Source organism: Taudactylus pleione, unplaced genomic scaffold (genome assembly GCF_031769625.1).
Source record: "Taudactylus pleione unplaced genomic scaffold, aTauple2 ptg000442l, whole genome shotgun sequence".
NCBI classification, from domain to species: domain Eukaryota; kingdom Metazoa; phylum Chordata; class Amphibia; order Anura; family Myobatrachidae; genus Taudactylus; species Taudactylus pleione.
Genome location: NW_028284844.1, coordinates 3870001 through 3891886, shown reverse-complemented (window position 1 = coordinate 3891886; position 21886 = coordinate 3870001). Strand labels below are relative to the sequence as shown.

Sequence of the window (21886 nt, the reverse complement as noted above, 5' to 3'; positions counted from 1 at the left end):
TTGTAGATTGTGCAAATGTTCATTTTAAATGTTGGTTCTTCTTCTTATTGCTAATCCCCAGCATGTACACTTCTGTCCCCAGCAGGACGGCCGTAATGATCTTACTGTGCAATAATGTGTTTTTCTGTACAGCTTCTGCCCATCCACACCATGAGATTGGGGGTAGAACTGGATTCGTTTGATGGCCACCATTATGTATCCAGCATTTCCCCTGAAGGTCCAGTTGCCAAACTTGGAGTTTTGCAGCCAGAAGATGAATTATTGGAGGTACTGAGAACGGTTTCCTGATTTGTAAAAGTGTTACTGAGCTGAATGACATAGCTGGTAAGTGTGGGTGTAGACTCCACTTAGGGGTATATTTACTAAAGTGAGAGTTTTCAGAAGTGGAGATGTTTCCCATAGCAACCAATCAGATTCTTCTTAACATTTATCTAGCACCTTCTAGAAGATAATAGCTAGAATCTGGTTGCTATGGGCAACATCTCCACTTCTTAAACACCCGCACTTTAGTAAATATACCCCCTTATTGACCAGCATGCTGTATTGTCTGTTCTTTTCAGAAAGCAGCCTACATAGGAAGGGAATATACGTGTTCTTTTACTGCAAATGCCAGTACCACATTTGGTTTGCTTGCCTCATAGCTACAAGTTGCTGATTGGTTGTTTAATCCACATGATGGGAACAAGGCCAGTGACATCACAGCGAGAATAACTAACATGCTATGCTTTCTCACTATAGCTTTTTCTCTGACATCATCTGCAGACTTTTTCTTTCCAAGATTATGTTGGGAGGCTGCAGCGGTTTTCGATGATAACAAATTTGCATTGGAATGCCTGAATAGGAATAAGCATTTGTAATTTATAGTGTATGTAAAATAGATCTGTGTTTTTACATATCAGGACATAATTAAAAATCATCTAGTGCTCGCCATTTCATAAGGGGTGTGGTCATTAGGGCGACATTTACAATGTCAACATTCATAATGTCGGCACTACATTGTAGACTGTTATGATGATGGGTTAGGCGCTAGAGGGAGGGGTAGGGTAGGGATCAGGGGACAAATACTTACCGGAGCACCCAGGGGCGTTTCAAGAGAGGAGGAGGCCTGTTTGCAGACTCAGTGCGGGCCCCCCTCCTCTACCTAGCGGTGCTGCGGCGGCCGGCGGGTGCAGTAGATTCCGGCTAAGTGACAGAATCTACTACGCATGTGCGGATCTCTGGGAAAATGGCACCCGCCCCATTTTCCCGGGGACAGCAGTACAGCGAATGCGCGAGACACTAAGAAAATGGCTGCCGCCATTTTTCCAGTGATTTTTTTTTTTGCTGCTCTGCGGCGTCGGCCCGGCGCTGCAGAGCATCAGTCTGGAGACAACGGACAGGTAAGTATAGAGACTAAATTGGTGTGTGATTAGGCCACCGCACACTTTGCACCCATCATAGAAGGGTGGTGGATCACAAGTCTGACCCGGAAGTGACAGTCACATGACTGTTGGTATCCAGAAGCCATGCTGGAGCCGCTGCAGCCATCGGAAGCAGGTGAGTTATCACTGGATCACCAGAGTCGATATGTCCACATTCAAACATGTTGACATTTCATAAGTGTCTGCATGATGAATGACGACATGGTCAATGTCAACATATCATACCACACCCTTTGAGAAGTATGTGAAAAGTGTCAGGATTAGCCCTGGAGACCTCAGATACAGACCCCGGAGTCGGGTGCTGACAGATTGTCAGCACCGCCCTGCAGTGTCACGCCAGCCGTCCGTCCATCTCCGCGGCTTCACTGCAGCTTCCTTCAGCTGGGCCGTCCTGCTCCTCTTGTTCCCATTGGTGCCTGCTTGCTATTTGTACTTACAGCCACAGCATCCCATGTGCAGAGTCTCCCACCGGCTCCAGAGTATGGGCGCCGCCATATTCACCCAGGTCAGCTGACTGCTGCTCCACCAATGGCAATTTTCCTCCTGATTCCCTGGCCAATCGGCTCTCAGCCGGTGGTATAAAAAAGGCTTCCTGTGACGCTGGCAAGCTGCCAGTGCAATGTCACCCTATGCGTCTAGTATGAGGAGAAAAGTCCTGTTCTCCCCAGAGTTCTTTACTGCTGCTCCCACAGCGTCCAGGAAAACCGGTACCAGCCCAGTGTCCAGCCTCAGTACCGCTGCTCCTACAGCGTCCAAACCACTGGTACCAGTCCAGCATCCAGCCTCAGAACCAATATCCCTACAGCTACCAGAACCACTGGTACCAGTCCAGCACCCAGCCTCAGAACCACTGTCCCTACAGCGGCCAGAATCATCGGTACCAGTCCAGAGCCCAATCGCAGTACCACAGTGCCCAAAGTCATAAGTTCAGTCCAGGGACAAACATCTGATTATCATCTACCATTGTGACCAATTCTGGTGACTAGTCCTATTTATTCCGCGTGGGACAGGTCCTAGTCCCACCCTTGTTTCTGTACCCTACCCTGCTCATGCGCAGGAACTTCATCATACCACCCAGCTTTCTTCACGCAGCCGCCACTCCCACTCCAGACCTCGACCATCGACCGGGAACACAAAAGTAATCTAGCCCCAGTCGTGACAAAAATTACATGCCTCCGAATTTTGGCGAAACCAGAATCGGGACATGGGGGCATGGCTACATCCAAATCTGGACAGCTAGAACAGCCGCTCCCTCTCCCCATGTTTGGCTATGCACTCTGTGATTTTTGTAGCTTGTACAATGAACTTTTGCAGCATTAACTCATGGCCTCATGTATTAAGTCTTCTGGAGTTTGGGACCAGATCACAGCTAGAAATAAAATTTGAAAACCTTAAACTTATGAATGAATAAGAAATACACTTAAGCTAGGTACACACCTGACAGATTTGCCATCAGCCAGACAGATTCCGACGACCGAAATGTGTACAATACACAATAATTGCTTAGTGTCAGAACGCAGTTTAAGGGAAAAAGTCATACGAAAAGACACTCGGCGCTACCGAGCCGCGCCGTGGCATGCTGCAACTAGAAGGGCTGTTTAAAGCGCAAGGAGGCTAGATGTATGTGGACACCTCTGTATTTAGATTAATGAAAGCCTCCATTATACTGACGTGTCTGGAGTAAGTGATAAATGAACAGAGGGCAGATTTGCAAATCCGTCCTTGCAATTATGGTAATGCAGCAGAAGACATCACGCCTCCTGCACTCCTGCATGCTTTACATATTGTACAACGCAGCATCGGATAATCGGAGATAACATTGGCCGTCTAAGTGACCCATGGGGTCACGCATGCCAGTTGCCGCAGATGAGAGAAAGAGGCCAGGAAATCTCCGGAGATCCTGGCCTCTTCCCCCTCCCCCCAACGACGGTGAATCAGAGATTTGATAGCAAGCGGTCATTGTTGACGCTAAGGGGGGAATTCAAAACAATTCAATTTCCCCCTAAGTGTTTCTGCAGCCTCTTAATGATACATTACACAAAGGGCATTATTGGGATACTTAGGGGTATATTGACTAAAGTGCAAGTTTATAAAAGTGGAGTTATTGCTCATGGCAACCAATCAGATTATACTTATTTATCTAGCGCCTTCTAGAAGATAATAGAATCTGATTGGTTGCTATGGGCAACATCTCCTCTTCTATAAATCCGCACTGCAGTGACTATCCCCATTATAATGGGATTTAAAGTTTACTTGTGCTCGAGTAGATTGGGAAGAGCTACAATGACCATAACGGGGAGATAACCATGTGCATCCGGGCGTAAGCCGATTTGGTCAATGCCCTTTATTACTTTCCATTTTGTTGTCAATGGACTATAATAGCCGTATAATAATTATAGTTGATAATGGTGAATGTAATGACCTTTCATTATTTGGCAAGCCTTGGAAAGTTTGTAACGGCGCAAACTAATGGCCTGTACACACGGTCAGATAAACTAACGATATGATAGTTATTGTTAAAATCGTACAGTTTTTGGCCCCTGCAAACAACCAAACGATGGTCGATGCGTAGGCACGAATGGTCGATGACGACCATCGCCCGTGCATGCAGGCCAACCTGAAAGATATCGACCAGGCTAGCCTGTTTACTCTAGGGACTCACGATCATTTTAATTGCGGGTTAGGGGGTTAATGCATGTTGTGGATGCTCGGTATCTGATCGTCCTGCATGTGTTGGATGATCGTTAACGATCGTTATCTGATGGTCTGACCGCGTGTACCCTCCATAAGCACTCGTCCATCGTCTTATAGGCTACCATCCTTCCTGTTAATAACTAGTAAAAAGGTATTTGGATTAAGACTGTTTTTGAGTCATGCGGCTTCTTCTATTCCGCTCCATGATAAGATAAATACCTCTGGCGTTAGGCCCGTGAAGAGTTTCAGAAACACTATTTATCTTGCTATAATAAAGAAGCTGAGTTCAGTATATGTAACTATAATGCAGAAAATGAACTGACTAAGACGTGTTAGGGTGTAGCCTCGTTGTTCAATAATGCCAAGTAATTGTTAATGTATTTTTGGGGGGATAAACTCTGCATGTTCTGTCTTGTAGTCTAGTTTTTTTTTTTTTTTTCTTATTTTCAAAATATGTCGTTCCTTCTAGAGCAAGATTAAATTTCCGACCAAATCAGATCCAACAGCCTTTTGAGGTTATTAAATTATGTGTACATGGAGTTCTGACATGGCAGTACAGCTCTTTAGGTCAAAACGTCCGTGAGCAGAATGGTAATTCACTCGCCTCCGCAGCTCACAAATTGGTCTTCTGGTAAACTTTAATACAAGATCCTTCTTTATACTAATATAAAATGCTTAAAGCAGAACCCCATTTAGCCCTTTTGCGTTGCCTTGTAACCACAGTAAGCCGCAGGACTCACCAACATCGTAATAGTTTGATGGAATATCTTATTAATGCCAAACAGTCCTGCTGGACATTGACAGAGGTATAAGAAAGTTAATGAGGGGAACGACGGAGCTGAAGCTGACAAAGATCGTTCTCTGCAGCGTGACTATATAAATTCTGGCTACAGAAGTAAATACACCAGGTCATTTAGGGGTTTTCCATATACAGCAAATGCTTTGTTTTAAAGTGCACCAGTCGCTGAACCAATATTCATGAGGTAACAGCCGATCAATTCGCTGGGAGCCGGCCAGACCAAGGCGACGCTGTTTCTAAGCAGCCATTAATCTGAGCTACGTGTGGAGATGATAGGTGCGCACCCACTACACGCAGTGGAATGGCCATTCTTGTGGCCTGGACCAGTGTTCATGAGAAAAGGATCTATGAACCAACTCGTCAGTATTTGCCATTAAATAGCAACGATGACTGGGGAATAGGTGAGCTGCATTTTCATAGCAACGACCGTCTGCCTCTGTCATTTACAAAGCACAAAACATCCACTGAACAAGCTGGAGGTGGTAGTGTGTCTTGGTTACATCTTCTATCGGATGAGGTGTTGTCATGCCTGCAAACCACTTGCCCTACTAAAATAAATAAAGACACTGAGACGTGGATTTGGCAGTTAACTGGATGGCGATTTATTGGAGCAATAATTATTTATTATTTATTTAAGGATGTATGGTGGCAAAGAAAGGACGGACAGAAATCAGTCAAATCTGCAATGCCCACACACAAACAACAACAGGCGTAGATCGCCCAGAGTGCATAAACATAACAATATAAACCATGTAATCAACAAAAAGGTAACGCTCACCCTCTACCATGACTTCCCACCCGTTTAGGTGATGACACTGCCCCCCGTTAGGTTGGTACAGCCAACTACCAGTCAACGGAGGAAGCGCCCTCAACGAAATAATTGCACCCGGACTGGTGACCTGCCGTTCTTTCCCGCCACACTAAAACCAAATCCACCACAGCATGGCCAAAATTTAAAGGGGAGGGAGGGCGGGGAATCTGGAAACAAAGAGGCTTTGGCCCACACTTCTAGCCCCTTATATAATTTCCCTATTAAAAACCCGCCCCTGCTTGCCATAGGCTATCTACAACTAGTGATGTGCATACATGCCAGCCCCCATCCTAGAGGATTAAAACACCTCTTTTCTTATGCAATCATTCGGTTTCTCTTGCGCAAGCATATAGTAAGTGGAAGGAAGCCATGAGATGTTGTGTGTCTTGTTCTTTACGTTTATTAGGTTTACAGGATTCTCTCCCCTCCTATACATCTAAGTGTGCCTATTCTCTTCCGAGGAGTCTCCTGGGGTCAGAGTATAGGAACACGCACCTTGAAGTGAGCTAGTCTGCACAGATGCATTTGCACATACGGCAGGTTGGGTGCATTAAGATACTTTATGGGCACTTCATGCAAGTGAGAAAGACGGATATGGATAGATGTATTTGTGACAGGATGGATGTGAATTTATTGGTACGCATTTCGTTGAAGTGTTTATCAAATCTGCCTTCCTTTAAATACTGTTCGTATAAATGTTGAGCTGTGAGGTCAGCGCTTTTACTCAGTAATAAGTCTTGATGTCATCACTTCAGGGTTCATTAGAAAAACTTGCGTACTCTAAGGCACAACGCACCCCCTACTGTAAATTCATTACATGCATTAGAATTCACCATGGGACCCCACGATCTGCATAAAACAGCCTGTATCCATCATCTGTATTCGGCCACGGCAACTAATATCCTTAATATTTACAGTATCCCCAGCGTAATGCACAAATGACTTGAATATATGTAGAAACTCCTGTAAAAAAAATTATATTTGGTAATTAGAGATCTATTCACAGTATTTGGAGAGATCTTCTAGTGGGCGCGCATGTGAGTTCTAACAAATGATTTGCTCAGTAATGTAGAATACAGGTATACTTGAAAATATCTCTATACATTAAATGAAAGTACCCTTCCACCACATGGTTTTTTTAGAGGGTGGCAAACCTTCCTTGTGGCCAGTAATAAGCTTATGCTCTGTACTAACATTATACTCTATATACAGCTGTTTCCGCATACATCTATCCTCCATGCGCTACAAGTCGCGCCAAACAGAACGCGGGAACTCTGTGTGCTTCGGTAGCACTGTCTTTTGTGCGACTTTTTACCTTTTAAATGCGTCTTATTCACACAGTGATGCGAATAGCTGGCACAAGCAGCGTGTGCTGATTAATATGATATGCAGCATGCCTGTATTCTGTGTGCTTCTGCGGGTGTGTCTGCATGCGAAATGCTATATTACAGATTCGCATGCAGATGCAGGCGCACACAGAACATCATGCTGCATATCCTTTTAATCAGCAGAAGCGGTTTGTGCTATCTATTCGCATCACTGTGCGAATAAGACGCATTAGAAAGTAAAAAAGTCGCACAGGAAGACGCTTGGTGCTACCGAGTCATGCTACGGCATGGCGCGATTAGAAGGGCTGTTTAACGCGCAAGGAGGCTAGATGTAGGACGACCCATCTGTATAACGAGAGCTTTCAGAGCATATATTCATTAAAATAACTTGGATATATACTGTATGGAAATATTTACTTCCCTTCTTCTGACATGTCACTCTGGAATGAGTCAATTTGAATGATGACTGACTAGTGAGTGTGGTCTATGTATTCCATTCATTCGGACAACTGTGTACGTTGCTTCTCATCGAAACCCTCCTAACAGTTTCCATGGTACCATGTACACTGTGAGACTCACCAAGTATCAATGAGTTAGACCCACCAAGTGAAAAATTGCTGTAACATAACATCCACCGGACCTTTGTTTTGTAGGTGAACAATGTGCAACTGTACGGAAAGTCTCGGCGAGAGGCTGTTTCGTTCCTGAAGGAAGTGCCCCCTCCTTTTACGCTAGTCTGCTGCCGGCGTTTGCTTGATGACGAAAGCGAGAACTTTGAGGATGAGCCAAATGTTTTGGTGATGCAAGATGAGATGGTAGGCCCATAGCAATTAGCCACTGCTTACGTGTGTGTGTGTGGGGTCCATTAGCTGACAAGTAACTTAATATTAGATCTAAAACTGCAATTCTTTTACTTTTATTTTCAATTCTATGTTATAGAGAATAGATGGAAGAAACGGCTGAGCTGTTATTAGACAGCCAAGTGCCTTATGCCTCAGTGATGTTCTGGTGATTATTGGATCACCCACAAAATGGCTGCCTCCACTGTGTAGACAACGGGTACATTTATAGATGCATTATGGTCACATTTGAAACCCTACTCCCCCTTTTTGGTGGTTAATTAATGACCATTATTGAGAGCCCAACTCATGGTATAAATGCCATTACAGATGGCCGCTGCAGAAAGTCAATGATTGTGCCCTCATTGAAACCCTGCTATAACTGACGACTCTTGCCAGGAACGAACTTCTAATGTGGGATAATAGGCATGGTCCATGTGGTACAGCATACCTCTGATCATTAAGGGGGTTCTGTTTCATGGTTGGTTCCAAAGACCTTTTAGTTAATCTTTTTTTAAGTTACTCGCTGATTTTATAGGGCTAATTTAAAGCTTTAAGCCACCCCTCTCTACATTGTAGTTGAACTACTATTTATCACAATTGGATGTTTTTGTTACAGTACGTTTAATACAACTTTTTTGGTTTTTAGCAAGAAGAGGAAGACTCTGTTTTTCAGCCCCCGCAATTAGTTGGAAGTGCGCAAAACCTGGAGGTAATCACTCAAAGTATTTTATTTTTACATATTCAGGTAAAAAAAAAAATCTATTTGCTGATCTGAATGTGTTGTCTTGTTTTGCACGAGAAAACCAACACTTGTCGTTCTCATTTGCAATGTATCTGATGTACTGTGGTTTCCCCCTCGTTTTTACGATGAAGGATAGCTCTGAAATGGGGACATTACTGGTGGCTTTTGCTCTGCAATCCATTATGAGAGAATCTACTTAATGTGCCCCCATCACCTATGCCAAAAGCAGCCATTTCAGTCCACGTTTATTACAATGAAGTAGGTTAATTTGCTAGGGACCAGTGATTTCCCTGAGAGGTGGCCTCGCAGACCTTGTACAGACAACAACTTTCGGATGGAGAAGCCTGGTTTGGATTCATAGTTGATGGAAAACTTTATTGAATGTCTCTACTGTTATTAAATGCAGGGCCGCCAAGAGCCGGCCCGGGAGAAGGGGTCGTGGTCTAATCGTGGGAGGCGGAGGAAAACCGTTGCAGCGCAGTGCTCTGGGGAGGGGGGGCGCTGTGAGCCCCTCAGCCCAGCGCAAATCTGGGTGGGGCGTGATCAGGGTGATAGCTTCCCCCACAGGCAGAGGAGACAGCTGCAGCTCTGCAGCAGTAAGCAGTCTCCCTTTGCAGCCCAGCACACAGCAGCGTGTACTGTGCTGCTCAGCTGACAGGGAGGAGGGGGAGGCGGCGTCAGACCTGAGCCTACGCCAGGCCCCTCCAGCAAACCCGGATAATTACTACCCGCCCTCCCCCCACTCTCAGCGCCCCTGGATAAAAGGCTGTAGAATTGGGCACTCATCAGTCAAATGAATCGATGATTGAGCCACTCAAGTTTGATTTTAGGATGGTTCGTGCCCAGTTGTCCCAGTTGAGCTTCTCATGTGACTCTGCGTCTGCATTTAAATGCTACAAAACAATTGTACAGTCATTGTAGTAATGCATGTTTTGTTGTTGCAGAAACCAGTGGGAAATACAGCACCAGTACACGATGATTATGGTGGTGGCGATGATGATGGGGAACTGACCTTGTGGTCTCCAAAAGTTGAAATTGTTGCATTGGAAAAGGATAAGAGAGGGCTCGGTTTCAGCATCTTGGACTATGAGGTATGGAGCATTTTCCTTGGGATTTCTAGATTAATGTCCTTTCTAGATCAATGTCCTTTCTAAATTGGAAGTTTCCAACTTGAGAGAAATGTAGGATTTGACGTAAAAAATTTGCTGCCATTGGTATTTTCTTTGTATTTTTGTAGTACAGGAAAAACTTGATGACATTTAAATTGCAAAATCATTGATTCCCCTGATTTCATTTTTTTCCCATTTACATTCTGACCAATTTGACAGGTGTGACACGCAGAATGTCCTGAATTCAGGTTGGGGGTTTAGGGTAATTTTCTTAATTCTTTGTCTAGGACAGGGGTTCCCTACCGCACTATCCCCAAGTACCACTGGCAGGTCATGTTTTTTGGATTGCTTTCTGTGAATACAGGTGGGATCATTACTGAATTAGCAAAATATATTAACACTCCCCTGCATGATTAAAGAAATCTCTAAAACATGACCTATTGGTGGTACTTGAGGAATGGGGCTCAGAACCCCTGATCTGGGATAAGAGTGGATCAGATTCCATACATTCGTGGACTGTAGGGGTCACAAATGTATCATGCACGTACACTAACGCTTTATATAACGATGCTATAAAGTAATAATGCAGTCTACTGTATCTGTCTGCCTGTAAATGTATAAGATCAGGGTAAGGGTGCAGCCTCCTGGGGTAAATGGTTGCACTTGTCATGCAGCAGACAAGTAGTAGTACACCAGTTCATGTTCTTGCTACAAGCAACTGCAGCTAGTTTTATTAGCAGCACAAAAATACACAAAACCTAAAAGTAAATTCTGTCCTGTTTGGCTCGAACTAAACGAAATGATTCCCTCTCTGAGTTAGGGACCTAACGCCCCTCTCATAAAACAGAAGTCTTTGTAGCACAATGCCTACAATGCCTACATTCAGTAATCGCAGTGTCTCTTATCAGGCCTCTGACCAGGCAGTGAGAATCTGACTAGGGACTGACATACCCTTCATATAGTGTTCACTCTAGCTCCGGCGGCAGGCAGGGCCTTGGAGCTAGAGTGGGCAACCTTGTGACCGCGCCGCAGGCGTGCCCGAAAAGGGGGCGTGGTCATGAAAGGTGGGCGTGTCTATAAGACACGTCCCCTTTTCGTTATACTTGGGGCCGTGCCCGGCACTTATGGACACGCCGGGCAGCCCCCAAGTGCTGCAGAAAGGGAGAATAGATGCCGGACGCATGCGCCCGGCGTCTATTCTCCGGCGGTGACCGGGTCACCACACGTTTTTCCACCCGCGGGACACTGTGTCCCGCGTGTGAGGACGGCACTCGCAGGCTGTGAGGGCAGGGCGCTTTTTGCCCTCCTCCTGGAGGGCAGGGTGTTTTTTGCCCTCCAGAAGGAGGGCAGGGCGCCGCGCCCCGCTAAAACAGCCTAGCGGGAACGCTACTTCATCAGCTTCTCAATCAAGGCTGCTAATCACCTTGTGTGTGTGTGTGTGTGTGTGTGTGTGTGTGTGTATTTTTTAATATATATTATACACTGTATGTGTATATACTGTATTTATATAGATATATATTAGTGTGTATACAGTATATGTGTACTACTAATAGTTTATGCTTTGATTATTTCATATTTTTACTTGCATAATATTTTATGTTTTTTGTTTTTTTTTTATTTGAATTTGGTAAGTTCTAAATCAATTCTTGATGTTTATAAGATGTGTATGTAACAATTAGGGGTCAATCCTATTCCGTGCAAAGGGTGCGATGTGCCGTTGCAACGGCGTTAAAACGCCGGCAACAGACCGGCACATCACACCCTTCGCAGCCCGACTCGACCCTGAATTCGCCAAACTTTGCTCGCTGCCCTATGGAGCTGCGAGCAATATTAGGCGAATCCGGGCTGCCGTAAAGTGCGGCCACTGCTGCGATGACTCGCACCGGCGAGATCATTGCTGCTAATAGGATTGACCCCTTAGTCCTCAACTAGAAGAAAGTTACTAACCAAGTGTTGTCATGGGAATGGTCTTTTCTTTTATTTGTGATCTGTAGTCTGAAAGCTACGAGCGTCAGTAGCCGCGTGTCTGTATTCTGGAATATACCCTTGGGCAGATCTTTCCTACAGCTATGTACTGTATATATCTGCTTCATCTGTCAGTCGTTCGGTTGTCTTCCTGTGTTCTCTTGAGATATAGTTGTACCTGGAGACCAGCATTGTGTCCTGTCCAGGGGCAATGGAAACAAACAACGGTGTATATGAATATTAAGGGATGAATATCTAAAATATTCTTGCTCACAGCTCTCAGTCTAGTTTCCCTGATATTAGTAGCCAGTCTGCTTGCAGAGTCACCAGTCAGTACAGTTACCATTGTTTCTCTTCCCCATAAATTATTCCTCTATTTCCTCTCGGAGCCCTCTTGGAGTAGTTGCCGAGTGGCCAGGCACAGCATCATTAGGTCGTGGTTTATTGGTGATGTGGTAAAGTTGTATTTCATTTGAAAATATGAACGCAAGCAGCAAACTGTAGAGTGTATTGGGAATGGCACTTTAGCTCACGCTATGGTAATGGAAGTAGGGCCAGGTCTTATACCATTAGGGAAGGCCAACTGCTCTCGATTGTAGTAGCAGGCAAGAGTTATAGACCATGCAATGTGTATTCATCTTTGTACTAGAGGCTGGGGTGGTTCTGAATGCATCCGGTCGTCGGACAGTTGGCATCGCCCACTGAGGATGAGGCATGAATATCAGCTGCTTATTCTGAGCTGTGTGGGTGGCAGTTAATGCCTACACTCACCTGCACGTTGCTGAGCTAAAGGATCCCAAGAATGATCAGGAGGAGCTACTGTTTTTAGCCAGAAGCTATGCAAAAGCTGGTGCAGTGTGCCTGAACTCTGTCCAAAATGGCAGCTGCATTGCTGGTACTCCTAAGACACCAGAGAGGCAAAATATGTATAATGCCTTGAGCAGGCGCTGTCATCACTCATCTTTACTGCCCAGCAGGGCCAACGCCTGGCAGCAGAAGCAGCAGACCATCAATGCAGAGAAGACGAAGCCAGGAATAGAAGGTGCAGGCGGGAGGAGGCAGAGCCGCGCATGAGAAATAGATATAGCCTTCGGTTTAGTGCAGGCCTGGCCAACCTGTGGCTATCCAGCTGTTGTGAAACTACAAGTCCCAACATGCCCTGCTACAGTTTTGCTATTAGGAAATGCTAAAACTGTTGCAAGGCATGCTGGGACTTGTAGTTTCACAACAGCTGGAGAGTCACAGGTTGGCCAGGCCTGGTTCAGTGTCTAGAAAGCGCTGCTGGTCGCTGGAAGTTAACCCCCCCCAAAAAACCTAACCCCGCTACGCTGCCTAAACCTAACACACCCACCATGCGCGCGGCTAACAGCGCCCCGGACTTACCTCGTTTGGGCTGGCGTCCTTCTGGATTCCGGTGTCGGCATTTCAACGTCTATTTTAAGTCCTGTGTCGGACTTTCAGCGTCTGGATTCAGACCGGCGGCATGCTGTTTGCTGGTCTGATAACTAACTACATCCGTAACAAGGGGCTTCTGTGTGATCATTGCTGCATTAAGGGCAGTGATAGCAATTTTTACCGGCAGCAGGGTTTATGTCTTTGGTAAGGTTAGGATGTATGATGACCCCCTTTTTTTTTTTTTTTTGGTCAAACGAAATTGGTATCACCATATGGAAAGGCAAACCACGGAGGACACAGAGCTTTGTAAGCCCGAAGACTGACATTCAGGCATGAGGGACATTAAACCACAAGTGTTTTGAGTGTTGCCAGTTTAAGAACGTGTTGGATATTGCCCCTTTAAGGTTAGCTGGTTTTATGCAGCCAATGAATGTCTCATGGGGAGTGGTCTAAGAGTATTTAATGGAGTGATGTATGTAAATCTGCCTCTCTGTTCAAGTTTTTCCCACCCTCGCTCCCTCTTTTTGTTTTTCGTTTGTTGAATGTATGATGTTTGGTTTTGGTGGTTGCGGAATAGAACGACACTTGGAGTTAGTTTATGTTAATAAGTAGGCTTAGTGGGAGCGCTCTCATTAAAGTGGAGTAAGGCGACAGCCAATTGTCCTGGACGGGAAATGGCTATACCACCTGGTTGAAGGTAAAGGAAAGTTGATCACCAATGCTTGGCTTGTGTGTGTGTTTGTTTGAGCTGTTTGGTTGTTTTTGTCATGTGCGTTCTTTTTGTGCCCTCACAATTATTAGTATTAACTTATAGTCTAAAATTGAATGACTGGTCAAAAATAAATTTGACAAAATATTTAAACGCCAACACTGTTGTCTGTGTCTTTATTTAGAAGTAAGTTACATTGGGGGAGATGTATTAACTGCGACATCGCCGATGCGGTACATCCCCCTTGACTTCGCGTACATACCGCGGTTCATTACCTCGATGAGAGCTGTCCTTTGCGATGTTGCCGGGCAGAGGGATTTCCGGGTTGGAAGGACGCAGAAGGACGCGGGGCTCATGGGAGGGATCCGATCGGATCCCTCCCAGCCCCGAGTGTCGCATTAAGAAGCCCATAGGCTTCTATTGGGTAGCGCCACCTGACGCTGCATTCTGCTGCTTAATACATACGGGGAATGCGGTAAAACCCCCGAAAACTGCATTTTCAGGGGTTTTACCGCATTTTTGCCGTTCATATACATCTCCCCCATTGTATTTAAGAAGGTTGTTATATGGTAACACGATAATACACGTTAGTGAGTTTAATGCAGAGGCGCCTTTGTTTCTGTTAATAACGCCTCTGCCATAGCCAGCTACGGTGGTGAAGTGTTACTGGCACTTACTAAGCTTCACTTGCCCACTAGCTTATAGCACCATTGGACGCTACTGTTACCTACCAGTGGCACCTCAATTGTTGGTTTAATTTATTTATTTTATTCTCCTGTGGAAAAGGGATTTTGGTGTCTTCAAATGTATTCCAATATTTTATTTGGCAAGTATTATACTCCTTTTTTTTTTTATGACTATTGGTCTCGACCTGCCTAGAGGGTCGGTCTTTGACGTCACACTGAGTCAGCCATAAGCTGGGTACACACTGAGCGATGTGTTCCCAGCCGACATGATGGGCCGTCATATCGGATCCTGGGTACACATCAGAACGATGTAATGAACGAACGAAGGATCAATCGTTCCGTCCTTCTTGATGGTGCTGAATGCGATATCGTCAGGTTTGACACCTGACGACGTTGCATGCGACAGCGGGAGAGTGCATATTGTGTATACTCACTGCAAAATATGCTCGATTTATCGCTCCGTTCTGGCCCAATCGGACAACATCGCTCCAGTGTGCTCCTGGCTATAGGTTAGAGACACAACGGTGGCCATTAGGTTATGTTCTTTAAAAAAAAAAAAAAGACAGGGATTCATATCGTAGGTCAGGGTTCATGGCCAAATCTTCCAGAGGAAGACGTGCCACCCAAAGTCTGCCTGGAGCATGCGTAAACTACAAATAATAAATAAATCTGGGAAAATGCGCACTTATTACCGAAAAATAACTGTGAGACGTCCTAGGCCTTTTGAGCAGGAACTGGCAAAGATTGAACGCCGCCCTCAATAATTACCGATCACAATGGCACAAAAATCCAGAGAGAAATGTTCTATTATTTCAGTCGTTGCTTCGGGACTTAATTTATTCAGCCAGTAATTTCGTATAATTGTTGCAATTTAAGGTACAGAAATTGAATCCACAGGGAGAGGAATGTCTGACAATACCTCTCCTCCTCTGCTCCCTTCTCTGTCCCTATTATTTATTTCCTTGCTCCTGACGTTAAAATAAATGTGATCTATCTGCTGCCAGTGGCTTTTTTTAAAGCATGACATTACATTTCAAAGTTATTGGCTATAAACATGATTGCCATTCATGCGGGCGGTGAAGCCTCGGGCGACAAATGGACCCGGCGTGCCATCATTCATCTCCCGGAATTGTCTGATTTGCTGATCGCATTCAAATTTTGTTGGTGAACTTTACAGATGCACATGTAATTATACAGCACAGCAACAAGGCTGGCGCAGGGAAGGGGACCCACGTTCTCGCGCTTTTGGTTTTTTTCTTCGGATGTTCTGCGTGAGGCTGTTTTATGCGGCAAAGCTTCACGGGGTTTTATGAAGGAAATAGTGGTTGAATTTGTCAGCCTCCAACAGGGACAATTTACTTATTATTTCATTATTATTAGAATGTGGTTGAATATTTCCCTCGTGGCCTGGTGAAGACTGTTTCCAACTCCTTTTATCTCTATCCGGCAAGGTATAAAAAAAGTCTTTGCGCCTGTTTCAGAGATGGTTTGTAATGCAGCCGCTTTCGCAATAGCTGTTGCGGGAATATGCAGATGCTAATCTCAGTCTTCCCTTGGTGCTGTACGGCGAGATGGACGCCCACTTTCAGGCTCCGCGGACTGTGCATTGGCGCGACGGAGATTGTAAACACACCAACATTGACGCAACATCGGTCGCACCAGCGACATTTGCGGTAGCCTAGGGCCTACTCTAGCTGCTCCCCCTCAAATCCAACTAAACAGTGTTTGTGATTGGGACCGCAGTAGACCCTACGCAGCCGGAGCTCTCAGTGCCTGCAGGAGATGTGGTACAGTCTGCGGGAGGGTCAGGTCAACCACTATTCTGCGTATGGGTCCGTTGGTTTGCGATGTTACCGATGTTTCGGCTATCTTGCGGACTTCTCAGGCTGTGAGTAACGGGAGATGGGCGGCATTCTGTATTGGTGGGTGTCTGCATCTTATGCTGCGGTTGCCGTGCGTATACACTAATTAACGTATACACGCAGCGGCGGAGTGTGTGCGAATGCACCATTGCGTTCCTTGCTCAATCAGGCCCTTAGGTTTGCCTGTGTGCGCAGTACGGGATTTCTGGACTTTTCACACACTTTTGCGCACTAGCAAAACGTCGCTCAACTGCTGGAACATCGGAATAGCGACTGTCTCTGAATCAGGCCCTTTGTGAATATGCTGAAAGGGGAATCGGCATGCATTACCGCCGGACGTGAGGCCGGCGGTTGAAATCCAAACGCCGGCAGCCCGATGGGTGAAGATTCTGTCAGCGGAGGTAAGTAGGCTATCCCTACCCCATTCCCCCCCCCTAACCCTCCATTAGGGGTGCCTAAACCTACCCCCTCCCCGCACCCTAACACTAACCCTCCCAGGGGGCTGCCTAGCCCTAACCTCCCCCTGGGGGTGCCTAACCCTAATTCCCCCCCTTCTCCTAGCCTAACCATAACCCTCCCGGGGGTTCCCTAACCCCAAGTCCCCCCGGGAGTCCCTAACCCCCAGCCCCTCCCTTATGATGGCTAAGAGGTCCCGACGCCCGGCTTACCTTCGTTCGGGCGTCGGGATTTCGGCGGGTGGATAATGATAGGGGTCGGGAATTCAACGCCTATCATTAGTCCCGTGCCGAGATTTGACAGTCGGGAAGCCGGTGGTCGGCATTTAAAGGACAGGTCCCCATTATTTTACCTGCTCAGGCAATACTACAGGGGGGCATCTTTCCTAGGACTCCGTTAAGTGAAGCATGCAGCTGCCAGGTGGCGACTGTGAGGAATGAGGCACTGGGCTCATCCTACGGGTTTAAACTAAATTAGCCTCGACGCTGACGCTTTGACAATTCCGCATCTCTTCTCTCTCGTGGCAGCCCAGTGGTTGGCCCTTTGTATCCTGAAACGAATACACTTTTGCCCGTGCTGCTTTTTTATATTGCAATGGTGGGCTTATTACAGCACTGTCATTTCTTCCAGTCTTCTTAACCCAGTACTGGTTTACCTGTTAAGACATATGAAGTAGTGTGACACACGTGTGAATATTTTGAACCTCCTCCTCTCCCCTGTACGTGGAGCTGCCTTGGGACTCTGGGGGGTGCCTCTGGTTCTGTGAGAGAGAGCAGGATGTCCAGCTGTCTCCTCTAAGCTCTGTTGTCACTCGTAGGAGGCCCCAAGTTCCGTCATCTTCACACTGGATTGGACAAGATAAAAATATCACCATCTTGAAAAATATTAGGCGAAAGGAGAGACCCTAGTGGTAGCGGACCCCTCTATTAGACGCTTAGTAATTACTTCTCTTGGTGTATACAGTGGGAGACAGATATTGCTTAGCATGTATAACAAGAGATATACTACAGTATAGCACAAGTCTATCTGAGCTGTCTAGGTGCTTTGCCAGAAATATTATTTTGTAAGAGCTGCAGGGAATATGTTCTAGTCCTAAGGATTTGGGGCCTGATTCAAGATGTACGCAACACAATGGCGATATAGTTACACAGTTGAGCAATTATCTGTAAACTGCGAGTGCATCTAAGTCGCACTGCGCATGTGCCGAGGTACAATACCGTAGCCGCTCACAGCGACTTTTTGAACGCAATCTGATTGACAGTCAGGGAGCATTTGTGAGAGGTAACGGGGAGTGGCGGCAAAAATATGCAGTTAGGGCTCAACCGCTTTTGGGCCGTGTCACAACCTGGGTCTGCGATCCCGTACGTACTGAAAGTGGCTCCGGTACCTCAGTTCCTGCGGCTATTCTGAATAGTGACAGGGTGTGATAATCGAATGACCTGCGACCAATGATGTGTCTTTGTACGCCGATGCTGGGATTTGCAAAGACGCGGGTGGGCGTCTCCATATATTCCTTGGCGTCTGCGACATTTGCATATTTTCGGAAAGCAGCTGCGTACGGAATCTCAGCTGCAATGGCATTCGCGTTCATCTCTGATTTTCTAACTGATTAAGGGCCTGATTCAACATTAAATTACATTTATTCTTGATTTGAGAAGCTTGGAAACATGACATCTAGAACCAGAATATATTTAATCAATAAGGTGGCGCCGCCTGGTAGTACAGTGCAGGTGGCCATTTTGTACCTGACGACAACACACAGTGCAGGCGGCCATTTTGTACCTGACGACAACACACAGTGCAGGCAGCCATTTTGTGGGCTCTTCCTGTATTTTGCAGAATGCGGTTTGGGACTAGATGACTGCACTCAGTGACCTCAGTAGTGACTTTATAGTTTCAGCCCATTTAATGACACTTCATGTCGCTAACGACACAGTTTCTAGTACCTGGGCCCTGCTCATTATTACAGCTCCCTGGTCTACTGCAGTTATACGGGGAGAGCAGCTCAGGGGGCGTTTTGACCGCAGGTGATCTAGCGGTGGAGTGAAATTGGCCGGATTCCGTCATGTTTTGTGAACGTCCCTTTGGAAACTTGCTGTACTGTTTCCTAACCCAACTAACATTATTTTTCCTTCAAAAACCTGTCATTTACTCCGCTATCGCCTTTCTTTATAGCTGCTTGTTCTCTGCCAGAATTCAATGAAAATCGCAGAGGTTGTACATAATTCCAGGTCTCATTGTTTAGCACGGAAAATATTCCACTTGTATTGAATCGGGTATTACAATGAATGTTTAAGCTTGTAAATAAAAAATAAAAAAAAAAAGGTAAAACAATGGAGGATTAGGTGGGAGGGGGAGAGGGTTACTTTTAACCAATTTCTGCAGAATATTTTGAGTGTGATTTCCACAACTCGGTCTGTGAGGTAGCAGATTGTAGATAAATGTGTTTTTTTGGTAAGGTGTTTAATGTGAAATGTTAAGCTCTGTACACACGGAGCGATTAGATAACGATATTGTTGCCTGATTGTCCTGCGTCTTCCCTTGTGTGCTGGATCATCGATATCGATCATTCAGCACACCACCTACTCACAGATGATTAAGCGACCCTCGATCAATGATCGCAGGTCCCTATAGTAACTTCCTCGACATCGAGCAAGTTGACCTGCATGCACGGCCGATGGACAATATCGCTATCATCCATACGAGGCTGCGCATCGCTGGTCGTCGGTGATTTTGTAGGGACCTAAAAATTTACGATATCGTAACCGTTCAAATCGCTCATTTATATCGCTCCGTGTGTATCCACCATAAGATTTATACACTTGCCACAGCAAGGGGGCAGGGGACCAGTGCCTGTGGAACTCCCCTATATGAATTTTGAACTGTGCTGCAGCTCCACCTCTTACCAGGGACGTCCAGGACCAGAGTATTGTGTCCTTCCTGGAGAGGGTCATGTTGGGAGGTATGCACTTGCGTTGTATGTTCGGTAGCGGTGTCAGGAATATCGGCTTAACCCACAAAATGGCTGCCTCCACTGTGCATATGTGACCAGCTTGCTTTTAAATACAGGCTATGATATGGAGATGGAAACATGCAGACAACTGTCTTGATCTAATGTCTCCAAACAAGTGTTTAATAAACATCCATTTAGGGATATTGTACCGGCCCAGAGAACACATGAGGAGAAATTTATTACAGCCGTTTATCTGTTCTTTTTCTAGCAGAGCTCAAATTGAACGCAAACATCTCATTGGTTGCTATAAGTTCTAGCACCTTTTTCTCTACGCCAGTTTTTACACCCTCTTCCTATATCCCTTTCCTAGAGGGTTAATCAGCACGCTCTCATTAATATTCCCCGACTGTCCTGGCCGCGGATGATAAATTTATGCTGGCCAATGGGCAGATCTCTTCGTTTTAATTTATGAGCTTCATTTCCATATTTAATAATATTTGAAACGTACAGGGTGCACTCTGCAAGAATTAGAGTCTACAGTTAGCGATGCATTTGCAAAATTGCATATCCCAGTAGGCATGTTCCCTCAGTGATTCCAGCACATCTAGCTCCTCTCTGCAGCTTAAATGCCCTAAGGGCAAGATTTGCCCAAAACCTCCCCACCCCACCACCGCCACCACATCAAGAGAAGCCATGTAGACCAGCAAGCTGTAATGTGCAATGAGTGGCTCTGGGGTTAAGGTTACAGTTTCGAAATAGACTTTTCCAATAAGTTCTGTGTTTCAGCGAAAGCTTAAGCTGTTACATATGCAGTTATATGCTAATGAATTAATCCATTTAAAGTAGATTGAAGTTTGGAGTGTTCCAGAAAAATCACATTCATTCTTACTAAATGCCGACCCCTTGTACTGAATTGCTGTCCTCTCCAGTAAAGTGGTACGCAAGAGAACTGCTGCCATTTTTTCTTTTTTTTTTTAATTTAAATCCCCCTGTCTGTATTGTTATTTAACTTGCTCTGGGTGAAACAAATTGTACCCCTGATTCAGAGATGTACGCAATGCCGTTATTTAAGTAAATATTTAAAAACTTATTCTAATGGTGCGTACATAAGGTACGATTAAAATGGACGATATGAACGATACGTTATCGTTCATAGCGTGCATTTTTTTATGCCAAACGACCTGTGATGCGCGGGCACGTATGGTCAATATCGATATTGACCATCGCTCGTGCATGCAGGCCAATCTGGTCGATATCGACCAGGTTACTATAGGGACCCGTGATCGTTGATCGCGGATCTCTATAGTCGTTGGTGAGTTGTTGATGTGCTGGATGATCGATATCGATCGTTCAGCACACCCGGGAGATCGAACAATGATATCGTTATCATTGTCGATCGTCCCGTCTGTACGTACCATAATACTGATATTCCCCATCACATGGACATTCATATCATACTTGCCGACTTTCTGGCTGTTCCTTCCGGGAGGTTGCGGCCAGATCGGCTGGGGCGGGGGGCGTGGCCAGGACAAGGGGGAGTGGCCAAGCTGGTCACTTGTGGGCGGGGCGGGGTCATGCGATCGCGTCAAAATAACGCGAATCGCGTCACCGCCCCCCCCCCCCGTTGCGGGGGTTGCAGGGGTTATTGCGGCGGGGATAAGAGGGGTGGGCGGCAGCCAGGAGAATTGTCTGCCTTCCCGGGAGGTTTGGGAGCGGCACCCGATTTTTCGGAGGCTCACGACCAAATCGGGAGGGTAGGCAAGTATGATTCATATACATGTCAGAAGCAAATAAACTTCCCAGTATTTTTTGGGAAAGTGGAAGGAAACTGGAGCACCCACAAACATGCACGAACATACAAGCTCCACTAAGTTACCGGGTTTGGTTCTGACCCGGCCAGTTTACATCTGTAAGGTATTTGTTTTCAGAGTAAACCGGTGTGTGCGGTGTATTAGATTGCAAGCTCCATTGGCGCAGGGGGTGATATGTATAACATGCACTGGTAGTATTGCCATGAGAATCAGAAATATGAAATGTGCAGTAAGAGTTGACACAGTACGTTTACAACACTACTACTCCAACTGCTGTGTTTAGTTTCAAAACCCGACACTGAC

The 21886-nt window shown here is 45.8% G+C and overlaps 1 protein-coding gene across 2 annotated transcripts in view; it reads left to right on the top strand.

Annotated features, from left to right (window-relative positions):
* The window catches only part of LOC148505699 (inaD-like protein), a 319407-nt gene that overhangs the window by 67002 nt on the left and 230519 nt on the right, over positions 1-21886 (top strand). For both annotated transcript variants that reach the window (XM_088447870.1, XM_088447869.1), the window contains exons 15-18: positions 133-267; positions 7707-7868; positions 8542-8604; positions 9582-9728. In XM_088447870.1, coding sequence (XP_088303996.1) covers positions 133-267; positions 7707-7868; positions 8542-8604; positions 9582-9728 — 507 coding nt within the window. The remainder of the gene's footprint in view (positions 1-132; positions 268-7706; positions 7869-8541; positions 8605-9581; positions 9729-21886) is intronic.